This window comes from Pan troglodytes, chromosome 10 (assembly GCF_028858775.2).
Source record: "Pan troglodytes isolate AG18354 chromosome 10, NHGRI_mPanTro3-v2.0_pri, whole genome shotgun sequence".
In the NCBI taxonomy this organism is placed as follows: Eukaryota; Metazoa; Chordata; class Mammalia; order Primates; family Hominidae; genus Pan; species Pan troglodytes.
This window is the reverse complement of record NC_072408.2, coordinates 73,281,362-73,294,820: the sequence shown is the minus strand read 5'-3', so window position 1 is coordinate 73,294,820 and position 13,459 is coordinate 73,281,362. Positions and strand designations below refer to the sequence as shown.

The 13,459-nt window shown below is 38.9% G+C and overlaps 1 protein-coding gene across 5 annotated transcripts in view; it reads right to left on the bottom strand.

Moving 5' to 3' along the window:
• The window catches only part of ST8SIA1 (ST8 alpha-N-acetyl-neuraminide alpha-2,8-sialyltransferase 1), a 192,879-nt gene that overhangs the window by 47,826 nt on the left and 131,594 nt on the right, over positions 1-13,459 (bottom strand). For all 5 annotated transcript variants that reach the window (XM_054662946.2, XM_063784819.1, XM_054662945.2 and 2 more), the window contains 1 exon segment: positions 8,025-8,117. In XM_054662946.2, the coding sequence (XP_054518921.1) occupies positions 8,025-8,117 (93 nt within the window).

Below are 13,459 nucleotides of genomic sequence, written 5' to 3'. Positions count from 1 at the left end.
CAGTGTTGGAGGTGGGGCCTAATGGGAGGTGATTGGATTATGGGGACGATTTCTCATCAGTGGCTTCGTACCATCCCCTTGGTGCTGTCCTTGCAATAGTAAGTGACTTATCATGAGACCTGGCTGTTTAAGTGTGGCAGCTCGCTCGCTGTCTCTTGCTCCTGCTCCTGCTCGGGCCATGTGACATGCCTGCTCCCCCTTTGCCTTCTGCCATGATTGTGAGTATACAGAGGCCTCCCCAGTTGCTGGGCAGATGCCGACATCATGCTTCCTGTAAAGTCTGCAGAACCATGAGCCAATTAAACCTCTTTTCTTTAAGAATTACCCAGTCTCTGGCATTTCTTTTCTTTTCTTTTTTTTTTTTTTTTGAGATGGAGTCTCGCTCTGTCACCCAGGCTGGAGTGCAGTGGCGCGATCTCTGCTCACTGCAAGCAATGTGGGAATGGACTAATATAGAAGGATTCCCTCAAATTTATAAAATCCCTTCCATGGACACTACAACCATGGACATGTCTGCTTCTGTAAGCAACTTCAGGGTTTGAGGCCATCTCATTCAACTTTGTATGTCATGTCCCAAAGTAGATTTCAAGAAATATTTGTTGGCTCTCATTTTATTCCTCCTCCCCCCCATAAACTTCCAGACCTTCAAACTCCATATGTATACTTTTCTCAAATATATTTGCTCAAGACCAATCTGACAGTCTAAAGAACTCCCTTTTCCAAATTCTATTTCCATAATTTTTCTTTTTCTATTTCATAAAAGAAAGTCATGCCTCCTATTATCCCAAATATTATAATGATTCATTGCCCCAAAGGATAAAAGCCACTAGGCCACCAAACAAAGAAACATTTCCAAAATACATACCTTCTGAGGGAATATCCCCTGAACAAAAGCAAAAATGTATTTAGAAGAAATAGAAAGGAGCTGTGTCTTATTTTATCCAGGGGACAAACTCTTGACAGTTCCCCATACTGTATATGTTGAATAATTAAACCTGAGAAGTGGGTTTATATTAAATCCAATATAATTAAACCCAATCATTATATTGGGTTATACTGTAACACTTATTTGAATTAAAGTAGTCCATCGTCCATCTTTTCTGACAAAAAGTTAATAAATTAATTTGACAAAGAGACTGATTTTGCCACGAGGACATGTAACATTGGAAGAACTAGATCTGCACTTCTGAAATTCTGACAATATATATATTTAAAGCATATGTACATAATGCCCTGAAAAGTCCATACTTGGCAACAATTTAACCTATGCCACAAAAATTAGGTTAATTAAAAATAATCAAGGGAATGATGGATTTAAAAAATCTTTTAAAGGATATTTGAACACTAACTTCACCACTACACAATATAGCCATGTAACAAAATGGCACTATATCCCTTAAATTCATACAAATAAAAAAAAGAGTATTTGAACCAAAATGTTTTAAGAACAAGGGCTACAGATGGTGCATTGATGAAGGGTAATGATATGTATGAATCCTCTGCCTTCCACCTGCAAAGGCCAGCAAAGGAAGAAAAAGGATAATAGTAAGGAGTTTAAACATCCAGCTGCCAGATTAAAACCACCTCTCTTCTGCCCATAAAAATTCAATCAGAGGATGAATGTGACTGCAAAGCCCTTTCTAATCTTATGTCTCAGGCACCCTAACTAATCTTTTTGTTCTGGGTACTGTCAAGAAGAATGCACTCCAAACAAGATATCCTAACAAAGGCTGTAGCAAAGCTCCTTCTTACTGTAGCAAAGCTCCTTCTTACTGAGAATTTCTTTTAGATAGAGTAATAAGTATTGCCTTCTCTAACTTTCTTTTTTTCACTATAATTATGAGTGCCTCTCACATATGTATGCTTAATTTTTCTAAAACCTGTTTTATCTTGTTACTGATATTTTCTAACAGAATTTTATAGTGAAAACCCTTAATGCTTATAACTTCTGATAGAATATTTTTAGGAGAATCAAGGTTTTGGAGACAGCTATGAAAATTAGCATTTCCACTGCACATCTTTGCCCAACGAGTTTAATTTTTCATCACATGAAAGTACAAGATAACTACTGATGTCTTGGATTTGCACAGCTTTGAGAGAAGACTACGAGATATGAATAAAATATCTAATATAAATAGGATAATCTTCTAATATAGAAATACATACTGCCTTTCTCACTTCAATATTATTTCCTCCATTTTACTGTGCCATGAGAGTATAGCATCATCTATATTTTAATCCCTATATACAAGTGTTTGCACTTTGTTTACCACCCTGTTTGCATATACTGCTAGCCACATGAACAAGATGCTATGAATGCAGTCTCAGCTGTATTTAACCAAAAGTTTCCAGCACTTGCTACCTGTTTGATCCCTTCTATAAAACGGAAAGTTGATAATTGATGGCTTAAAACATTGTATTCCAATTTGAGCACAGAGCTTCACAACACTGACAGTGGTGCTGATAAGGCTTTAACTATATTTCTATTCAAATATTTGTATTGGCCGGGTGCGGTGGCTCACACCTGGAATGCCAGCACTTTGGGAGGATGAGGCAGGTGGATCACCTGAGGTCAGGAGTTCAAGACCAGCCTGGCCAACATGGTGAAACCCCGTCTCTACAAAAAAAACAAAATCAGCCGGGTGTGGTGGCACACGCCTGTAATCCCAGCTACTTGGGAGGTTGAAGCAGGAGAATCTCTTGAACCGGGAGGCAGAGGTTGCAGTGAGCCAAGATCGCACCACTGTACTCCAGCCCGGGCAAAAAGAGGGAAATTTTGTCTCAAAAAAAAAAATGTTTTTATCAATCCTTATGTTCAAGACACTGAGATCCTTTTTATATAGAACTTACACTCTAGTATACGTCTCTGGAACTCAATTTTGTCAAAAAAGCAAACTGAGAACCTTTAAAATTAACTATAAGTTGTATAGTCCGCCATCACTTAGCATACTTTTTTCTTATGTTTTTAGTAAAGTATATCTATTGAAGAGTTCATCTAACATACATGTGCAGCCTAAGCAATCATTATAAAGTGTATATCCATGTTACACCAGCCTGGCCAAGAAAAAGAACACTTCTAGCAATCCAGAGGTCCCATTATTCCACACCTGAACCAATACTCTTCCTACTCTGAGAAGTGACTACTTATTGTTCCTTATAGTTTTACTTGCTACATCTTTGTCCCTAGCCATATTGTTAGTTGGTTTTATTTTTTATTTTAAATAATTATTATTATTTTACTGTCTCACTCGACAGACTTCGGTTCAGTGGCACAAACATGGCTCACTGCAGCCTCGACCTCCTGTACTCAAGCAATTCTCCTGCCTCAGCCTCCCAAGTAGCTGGGACTACAGCCACGTGCCACCATACCTGGCTAACTTTTGTATTTTTTGGTAGAGACGAGGTTTTGCCATGTTGTCCGGACTGGTCTCAACTCCTCAGCCAGTCCACCAGCCTCGGCCTCCCAAAGTGCTGAGATTACAGGCATGAGCCACCAGGCCCAGCAACTTCATTTTTAGGTCTTAACCACCTGAAAATAATTTTTGGTATAAGTTATGAGGTAGAGGTTTAATTTATTTTTTTCCCATGTGTAATCTAATTATCCCAACATCATTTTGAAAAGTTTATACTTCTTTGCTATTCTCGGCTCTTCATATTTATATCACTCATATAAATATGACATCTGTCATATATACTGGTTTATATCTATGTGGAAATATTTGGGAGTATCCTATTCTCTTTCACTGCTCAGTTGGTTTATCCTTGCACGAGAGCCACATTGTCTTAATTACACTAGCTTTTTAATAAGTCTTAACATCTTATAGAGCAACTCTGCCCATCATTTTTTCTTCAAAAGCTTCTTTGCTATTCTCGGCATATTTCTACATAACTTTTTAAGTTTAACACACACATACACATGCATGCATCATTAGGATTTCTATTGGAATTTCAATGAATCTGTAGATAGATTTGGGTAGACCTGGTGCCTTTAAATACTGAGTCTTTCAATCATGCACATGGTATTATCAGTACATCTAATCAGGTTGTCTAAAGAGTCTCTCAATAAAATTTCATATTTTTTCCAAAGAGGACTTGCTTTCTTGTTTAATTAAGTGTATCACATTATTTGATGCTATTGTAAATGTAATTTTTTCTTAATGTCACAAAATGGAATTGGTGTACACATATTGATTTGAACAGAAACCTTGTTACATTGAATACATTTTTTAAAATGAAGAAACTTTCATTCACTTTTACAAAATTATTTATAACCTGTGAAAATGCTACTGTCTCCTTGTGCAACACATGAATCATGGAGAAAGATCAGAAGGTGTGATAGTGTAATGTTGTGAAATATATATTTGATCTTCGACTTCGTAACTCCTAAAATCTTTAGCAACTCCAAGTGATACCTTTTTGCATCTTAAGGAGTTGACTGACGGCTGGCAGCCCTATGCAGCTTCAGAGTGGGGGGCTGGTCACTGGAAAGAATCAAGGCAGGATTCTAGGACTGGGACTTCAGCCCCACTCCCTGACCTCTGGGGAGGAGAAAAGGGTTACAGGTTAAGTTGATCACCAGTGGTTAATGGTTTCATCAACCATGCCTGCTAATGAAGCCTCCATAAATATCCGAAAGGACAGGGCTTGGAGAGCTTCCAGATAAGAAGGTGGAGGTTTCTGGGGGGTGGTGTGCCCAGGGAGGGCATGGAAGCTCCATGTCCCTTCCCCCATCCCTCATCCTATGCACTCCTTCATCTGAATCCTTTGTAACATAATAAACCAGTAAACGTAAATAAGCGTTTCCTTGAGTTCTGTGAGCTGCCCTAGCAAATTAATCAAACCCATAAAGAGAGTTGGGGGAACCCCAACTTGAAGCCAGTCAGTCAGAAGCTCCGGAGGCCTAGACTTGTGACTGGTGGGGGTGGGGGGTAGTCTTGTGGGACTGAGCCCTCAATCTGTGGGATCTGACACTATCTGTAGATAGTGTTGGAATTGAGTTGGAGATACCCCGCTGGTGTCTGCTGCAGAATTGATTGCTTGCTTGGTGTGTGGGGGAAAAACACAAACACATTTGGTGGCAGAAGTTTTCTATGTTGATTATTCTGGGAAAACTATATTGTCTCCTTGTGTGACACATGGATTTTGGAAAAAGATCAGAGGGTGTGATGGTGCAATATTATGAAATAGATATTTGAGATCTTTGATCTCATTCCGTAGCGTACAATGCCTAAAATCTTTAGAAACTCCACAGTGCTATCTTTTCGCATGTTAATGAGTTGATTGAGGCCCTATGCAGCTTCAGGGTGGGGGCCGGGGGCCGGTCACTGGAAAGAGCCAGACCCCCCAACCCTGGTTCTTTGTCACAGTCTTCTGTGTTGTAGTGTGAGAACAGAGGAAAAAGCAGTTTGGGTTTTTTTTCTCTCAGAGATGGTCACTGGTTGAGAGCACGGGCTTTGGAATAAGAGAGGCCTGGTGAAGTCCCAGGCAATTATTAGCAGCTGTGCGCATGAGCAGGTTCCTAGATTCACCACATCACAGGTTTCTTCTTCTGTCAAATGCATAAATTAAAAGCTTCTGTCTATTAGGATTGTTTCAAGGATGAAGTGACGAACTGCCTATAAAGGGCACAGAACCTGGCACACAGCAATGTGAACTAAATACTTACCAATGTTAGTAATAATGATTCTTGCTTGTCCATGCGTGTTTTCTTCATAGTGAGCTTAAGTCTTAACCAACAGTTCTACTTTCCTCTTCAAAATTTAATTTTTGACCCTGTCCTTCCTCCATTTGTATTTATATTTTTCCCCCAAAACAGTCTCTCCCTCCCTCCCTCATCTCCTTCCCTCCCTCATCTCCTTCCCTCCCTCTCTCCCTCATCTCCTTCCCTCCCTCCCTCCCTCCCTCATCTCCTTCCCTCCCTCCCTCCCTCATCTCCTTCCCTCCCTCCCTCGTCTCTTTCCCTCCCTCCCTCATCTCCTTCCCTCCCTCATCTCCTTCCCTCCCTCTCTCCCTCATCTCCTTCCCTCCCTCCCTCCCTCATCTCCTTCCCTCCCTCCCTCCCTCATCTCCTTCCCTCCCTCCCTCCCTCATCTCCTTCCCTCCCTCCCTCGTCTCTTTCCCTCCCTCCCTCATTTCCTTCCCTCCCTCTCTCCCTCAGCTTGTTCTAAATCTTGCTCTGAACATTCTTTTTCACATTCCTTTTTAAATCTTACATCAGCTCCACATATTCAGGTAGAAAAACAGAATCTTCTGGTCCTCGATACAATATATTGAATGTTTCATTTCCCTCCAAAGGAACATGTGTTCCTTCTTAAAAGTTATTTTATTCCTAAATCAAAATAATAGTCAAAGATGTCACCTTTGGGGGAAACTGGGTAAAGATTATGAAGAGCCTTCTTGTAAATTGTTTTTTGCAATTTTCTGTGAATCTATAGGTATTTAAAAATAAATTGTTTTAATAAAAAAATTTCTTGTAAGTGTTCTCTTATTTCTTCTTTGTACTTTTCTGTTTGAGTTATTATAATGAACATACATTTGTGTTGAAAAATAATAAAATTACTCTTATAAGAACAAAAATAAATACATTTACATGGATTACATTTCTAAATATAAACTATGAATGCATTAGAAACATTCAGGATATTTTTTTCAGGGAAGGGAGGGAAGGAGACTTACTCTTCATCAGAGTAAGAAAGATCATCCAAAGAAAGATTGTTTTTATAAAAGAAGCCATAAAGGAAAATACTAACAAGTCTCGTCGCATAAAAAATTTTAAATTGCAATAGAATATAAATTAAAATATATGTGACAGGCTAGAATAAAATATTTGATACAAAGACTTAATATCCATAATATAGAGTTCCTATAAATCAATAGAAAAATATTTTTTAAAGCAAGTCGAAAGTAGGCAAAAAATACAAAGGAGCAGAAGAAAAATACTAATAGTCAATACCACTCAGCTCTTATTATATTCAGAAAAATGCAAATTAAGTAGAATATAATGTATCCTTTTTTTCCACAAATAGTATTGTTTTACATATGGGTAACAAGCAGTCTTATCCATTATTGAAGATAAATGGTACATTTGGGGAGGGTAATTTAACAATATCTCCCAAAATTAAAAGCTGATTGCATTTCTGGATATCTATTTTATGGGAATACTTATGAACCAAAACAAGTAGTGCCACGTTGTGAATAAGTGAACACATGCTGTTCACTTGGACGGGACTTAGATGACAAGTGCCTGGGCCCAGAACATCTGGATGTTTCCCTCCTAATTGCCAGGGACACAGGAGGACCTAAAGCAATGCTTGATTCCTCTTTCCTTGGAGACGGACTCCTTCTCTACAATGAACAGTCCTTGGAGAAACAGCTGATAGCTCGCTGATGTACTTCATCAATCAGAGACTGACCCCCTCCCCCGCCCCCGAAGCTCCCACAGCAGCTTCCAAGATTCCAGGCAATTTCAAGATTTCTGGAATTGATCCTAGAACAAGAATTTTACATCTGCTCTCCCAAATATGATTGAATATAATATAATGTAATGTAATACAGTATACTATAACCACATATTCTTGTCCATTCTGACAATATTGCTATTTTAATGCATGTATGAATTGGCCAAAGCAATGTAATGGATTGGCCATTGCTTTGTTTTTATTTTTGATATTAATTCAGTTCACAGTTGCCAATCAATAAATTGGGACTGAAGCCAACAAATTGAAAAGTAGCAGTAATGAGTAAACAGAGTATTGTGCTGTTCTTTGAGCAAAACAATTGATCTTCTTGTTATTTCTATCATCTCTAAAGGCAAGAAACAGAATCCCAGAGGAAGCATAAAATATTGTTTGGATTCCCATAATCCCGTTTTCTTTATTTACAATTCCCTTCTTCATCCTTCCTGCCTGTCCAGATGGTTTTCCTCTTGATTTCCCAAACTGAATTATGCTCGCTGCCTTTGAGATGCTAAGTACTTGAGAAGACTTCATCTTCGTTCGTCACAAACAGAAGTCATAAACTCTTACCTTTGCCGAATTATGCTGGGATTAGCTGTCACTAACTGACTTTTGGATCCAACATCCTTAGTGTATTCACTTGACAAAGGAGGAAGATTGCATCTAGAGAAACAAGAACAAACATTTTGGAACAATTTGCATAGTTTTAAATCATCAGTTAGAATAATACAAATAGAAATGTTATTAATTCTAGCTGAATTCACGAGTAACTGTTTTGTTTTTTGTTTTTTGTTTTTTTTGAGATGGAGTCTCGCTCTGTCGCCCAGGCTGGAGTACAGTGGTGTGATCTCCGCTCACCGCAAGCTCCACCTGCCGGGTTCACGCCATTCTCCTGCCTCAGCCTCCCGAGTAGCTGGGACTACAGGCACCTGCCACCACACCCGGCGAATTTTTTTTGTATTTTTAGTAGAGACGGAGTTTCACCGTGTTATCCAGGATGGTCTCGATCTCCTGACCTTGTGATCTGCCCGCCTTGGCCTCCCAAAGTACTGGGATTACAGGCGTGAGCCACCGCGCCCAGCCAGTAACTGTTTTTTTTTTTTTTTTTTTTTTTTTTTTTTACCACCTCTCCCTTTTAATAGACATTGGATGAATAATTAACTATCAGCATCTTCCAAATGCTGTCATAAAAACTACTCCTGTTAGTAAGAAAGATAATGTCAGCCAAAGGGGCAAATTATCTACAAAAAGAAAGAGACACTAACTAGGAGGTATTTATTCCATTCAAAATATTTTTGAGAGGGTAGGACAGACATTCTTAGACCTGAATTAAAGCTCAGGACAGTGTGGTACACTAGAGGACATGGGACCTACAGTACCTCTGCACACCCATAAATCTCAAAAGACAAGGAGGAATTAATATATTTTCTTGTGTTTTTCTTTCTTTTTCCAAAATCAAAATTATAAGAGTGCATTCAGGGCCATGTACTATTCACTTAAATCACAGCATGTCTGACTTGTGTGTGTGTGGCCAATGGGTAGGCTGATTACTGGTGAAGGTATAATGGCTCATCATCCAAAGAAATGCAGTGATCCACCATCCCAGTTCAGCCAAAGGAAAGAGTACAGGTGATGTTTCCCTGGTGATGGGAACAGCCACCCCACTCCCACTCCCAAAACCCCACCCTGCCCCAGTTGCTCTCCTTGGCCACCATGTCTTATGAATGCTTACAATGGGAAATACGACCACTGCGAATTCAAATCCCATGGCTTTCTGCCTGTGGAACATTAGGCAAGTTAATTCATTTGCCTAACTTCAGTTTCTCCATTATACAAAATGAGGATAATGATATTTCCTCTTTTCTTGAATTGTTGTTAAGGACTAAAAAAGGTATGTAATATAAAAATTCCCTAACCTTGATGTGTACACTTAGTAAATATTCAAAAATATCACAGGTCAGAAATAGCATACAAAAATAATTAAATATGTATGTATTATCTATGAAAATGCCAAATGGGCCTATAGTTTCCATTATGCTTTCTTTTACTACTGAGTCCTCATTTCTCCTCTTCAACCGTATGTCTAACTTGATTCCTACCACATTAGGGCATCTGTAACTTTTTATTACTTCAGTAAACCAAAGCATCATTTACTTGTAGGTAAAGATATCTTACAAATATTGCAGTCTCTGCTAGTTCCCCAACTACTAAATTTTCCCTACAAATTACCCTCAGTATCCAGGCACCCACTCAGCTGAACAGCTCAAGTTCTCTGATTTTGTCTCTTATTTACCCTGTGAGTATCAACACATCAAGGCATCCTAGGCAGAAACTTGTCTCAGTTGATTTAGAATCTTCTTTTTATCTGCTCTTTGGTGATAAGATACTGGTTTTTCTGGTAGCTACCAACAGGTCAGTTAACCAGTCAGTGGCTTTTGCTGAATGCCCACTGAAAGCAAACACAGTGGGCATTATGGGGGCCTTGGGGGTGGAGCCCAAGTCAGAGAACCTACTCTTGAAGTATCCACAGTCAAGTGGTTGCCCCATATCCCATGTGGTTTCCTGAGGATTCTCATGAGGGAGTGAGTTTATACATTAACAGCCAGGCTCATCCGGCTGTGGTAACTGATTGTGGTCTTGTGATTTAATTGATCTCTGCAAAGAGGAAGATGACTTCCAGGATAAAACACAGACTAAAATTTGGATACTTATCTCTTAAAGAAGCTTTGATCTTAATTGCCCTTGGAAGCATGTGAGAATCAGCTATGTTACGCTAAAACTGTAAATTCTGAGTATTGCTGGAGAGTACTGTCAACATGTTTTGTCATTATTAAACAAACTGGTTTTCATGAGTAAATACTTTGTTTTCCTGTGTGTTCCATGGCTCATGTGTCTGGGTCTTTTCATATTTACTGCCACAGAGTAATAGCCCAATAAAAACTTGCAGGTATTTATTATCTTCTAGAACAGAGGTGAATGCTTAAAACCATAAAGATAACATTTTATATGAATTTTGATGTATTTCCAGAAAATAATGACAATACATTTTGGTGTAAGTTCTTTTGGGTAAACTTTTTCTCTAAGTGCAAATATCTGTGACACTTTCCTGTATCTCTTCTCGCAGGAAAAGCACACCAATAATTTTAGTTCCTCAACTCATAAATTGATAATTACAAAGATGTACACAAAAGGCACATTTAATACAGTCAAATTGTTTTAATAAGGCATAATTGTGGTGTAAAATGTTTCAAAGTTTGCATTATCGCTGTTGGCACAATTAACAAATATTAATGACTAAAGTGTCTTAGCAACTGTGCTCATGATCCTAAAAGAGATCTGATCAGAGAATTAATGAGAAATGAATATTCTTTGAATTGGGATGTGGAAGTAAGTGGGAAATGGGCTTGATAGAAAGAAATCTTAAAGCAGAAAAATCACAAAATTACTTTAATTTTTTTTGTATATGTGAGTACGCAAAACATACATTTGAGCATAATTCAAAAGGCACCAAAATTATGTTCCCTCATTGATGTCCCCAAGCCAACCAGTTCCTTTTGAGGATGCAATCCCTGTTAACTTTTGTCTGGCAAATCTTCCCAATAAATTGAATTCAACGATATTATTTTTTAAAGTACTGCTTTTGGCTACAGAGCAAATGTTTACTTTGACAAATGGGAAATTGATTTTCAGCACTAGAAGATGTGTTTGAAAACATTTAAGCAAAGAAAATTATGAAATTGTTATATCCTAGTCCTAGAAGACACTTTGAACTGTAATCTGGTATATCACTGTGTACAGGCAGCACTATTTTTGGATGTTCTCTCTCACTGTATCTGTCCATTACACACCCTACAGTCTAGGACCAGACATACGACATGCTTTCTAATCTACGTTTATTCATTAAATGTTTAATTTTGAATATATAATATCTCGATACATTAAGCATGCCCCAAAATGCATATTAAGCAATGACTTATTAATAGATCTGCAAATGGTCAAACAATTTTAAAATAATTTATCAACTTTTATTACTCCTATAATTTAAAACATACATAAGGCTTTTAAACATTAAAATGTGTCATAAAACAGCACTATTCTTGAAATTAAATCAAAGGCATCTGAATACATAGTTCTAGTTATGGTGCTACCTTCTTTGAGTTCTTTCAACCCTCATCTCCCCATATTTTAGAAACATTATGCTTAATACTGTGCCAGGCACTCTAATCAGAAGCGCTCATTAATTCTGAACTTGACTATATTAACACCAGATTGCATATAAGGCCAAAAAAGTCTTGTTTACTTGTGATAAATATGGCCCACTGGAAACAACAGATAACATTCTATGGTGCCTAAGCCTAGTCTTCTACACATTAGTAAACGTCCATCTTCACAAATGGATGACACACACACATACACACTCATGAATACAAAAATACACTTATTGTACTGCACGAAGTGCATTTACATTTCTACGTGTATCAAGGCCACTTGAAATCACTTAACTTCTTTGAATCTGTGAGTTGAATACTATGTATTCCTTCTTCCTTACATAATTTTTGGGAAGAGCACAAAAACTAATAATACTCAAGAGCAATTTGAAAATTTAAACTAAACTACATAAACGGTGTCACAATGATACGGTATTCATACAGTAATAGATAGAATAAGAGTTGCCACAATGAGAAGGGCCTGAGGAATTGCCTACTCCCGCTTCCTCCTACAAATTAGAAAGCTGGGCCCCAGCAAGGGTAAAATAATGCACTGTAGGTCACAGACCTAGTCAACAACAGCAAGGACTTGTCTCCTATCTCACTGTGTTCTTTGCTGGCTCCTCAGCCTCACCTAATGCCAAAATACTGGAGAGGGTGCCTGAAGGTGGTTCAGGACTCCCTGCTCCTCTCACCTATTCATGCTCTCTAGGTGATTTTCTCCACTCCAATGCCTTAAATAGCTCTCTGGCTCCATCTCAAGCCATTTTCCCCACTGTTCATGACACTGCAACAGCACTTGCTATCTTTCCCACCTTGGACTCTTGGGAAAGGTTGTTTCTCTGCTTAGGGTGAAACGAAGAGAAGACTCAGCTCACACGCCACTTCTCTTGAGAAGCTCCCGTGTGTCTGAACTCCCCCACGGTAGCAAACACATCTCTAGGATATAAATCCACTATAGAATTGTTCAACGCACCATTCCCAGAGCCAGCTCAAGGCCCATATGTCATGGGTGCTCAATGAGCAGGTGTTGCATTGACTGGAACTAAAAGAACTACATTTGTGCTTTTTCCACTTTTCTGTTGTTTGTTCATGTTGAAAAGAAAAACTGCAATACAGAGGAAAAACTATGCTGAGGGTACCTGCATGAAGGAAAGGTGGGTATAGAAGGATCTAGACTCTCCTGCAGGCTTCACCAAGTGAAAAAAAAAAATGTCCTTCAAGGAGACCAACTCTGAGAGGGAACTTAGCCCCCACAAGTACATGGCTTCTCTTGAAACTCTCTCAAATAAAGTTTTTACTCTTCCCTCTCCCACTTAGCTCAGGGCTCAGAGGTGGCTTAGCATCTTCTTGGCTACCTTTTTTCCACTCCTAGACTGTTACTCGTTTATACTTAAAAATAAACAGGAATACAAAATCTCGCTCAGCATTCTGTCCTTGATGTTGCTGCAGTCTTCACCCTTCCTGGCCACAGAGTCTGCTGGCACTTGGTTCATAGTCATTTCCACCTCAGTGAGGCTTGAGGGTCCACCTGAAAGGTCCCTCAGAGTCTATCCTCAAGGCTCCTTTATTTGCTCCATAACAAATGTTTTCTTTTTCTACAACATATCCACTCATCCCCGAGATACCCTGAGCTCTGAAATCTTGTCCTCCAGAAAGCCATTCTTTGACTTTAGCTTCTTCTTATTCCACGGCTCCTTCATTCATAGCCAGGAGCCACAACTTCCCTCACCCCTGCTCTGAATGACCCCATCATCTGACCCCATCCTCTCTCCTTCACTCATCTCAGAGCGCTCT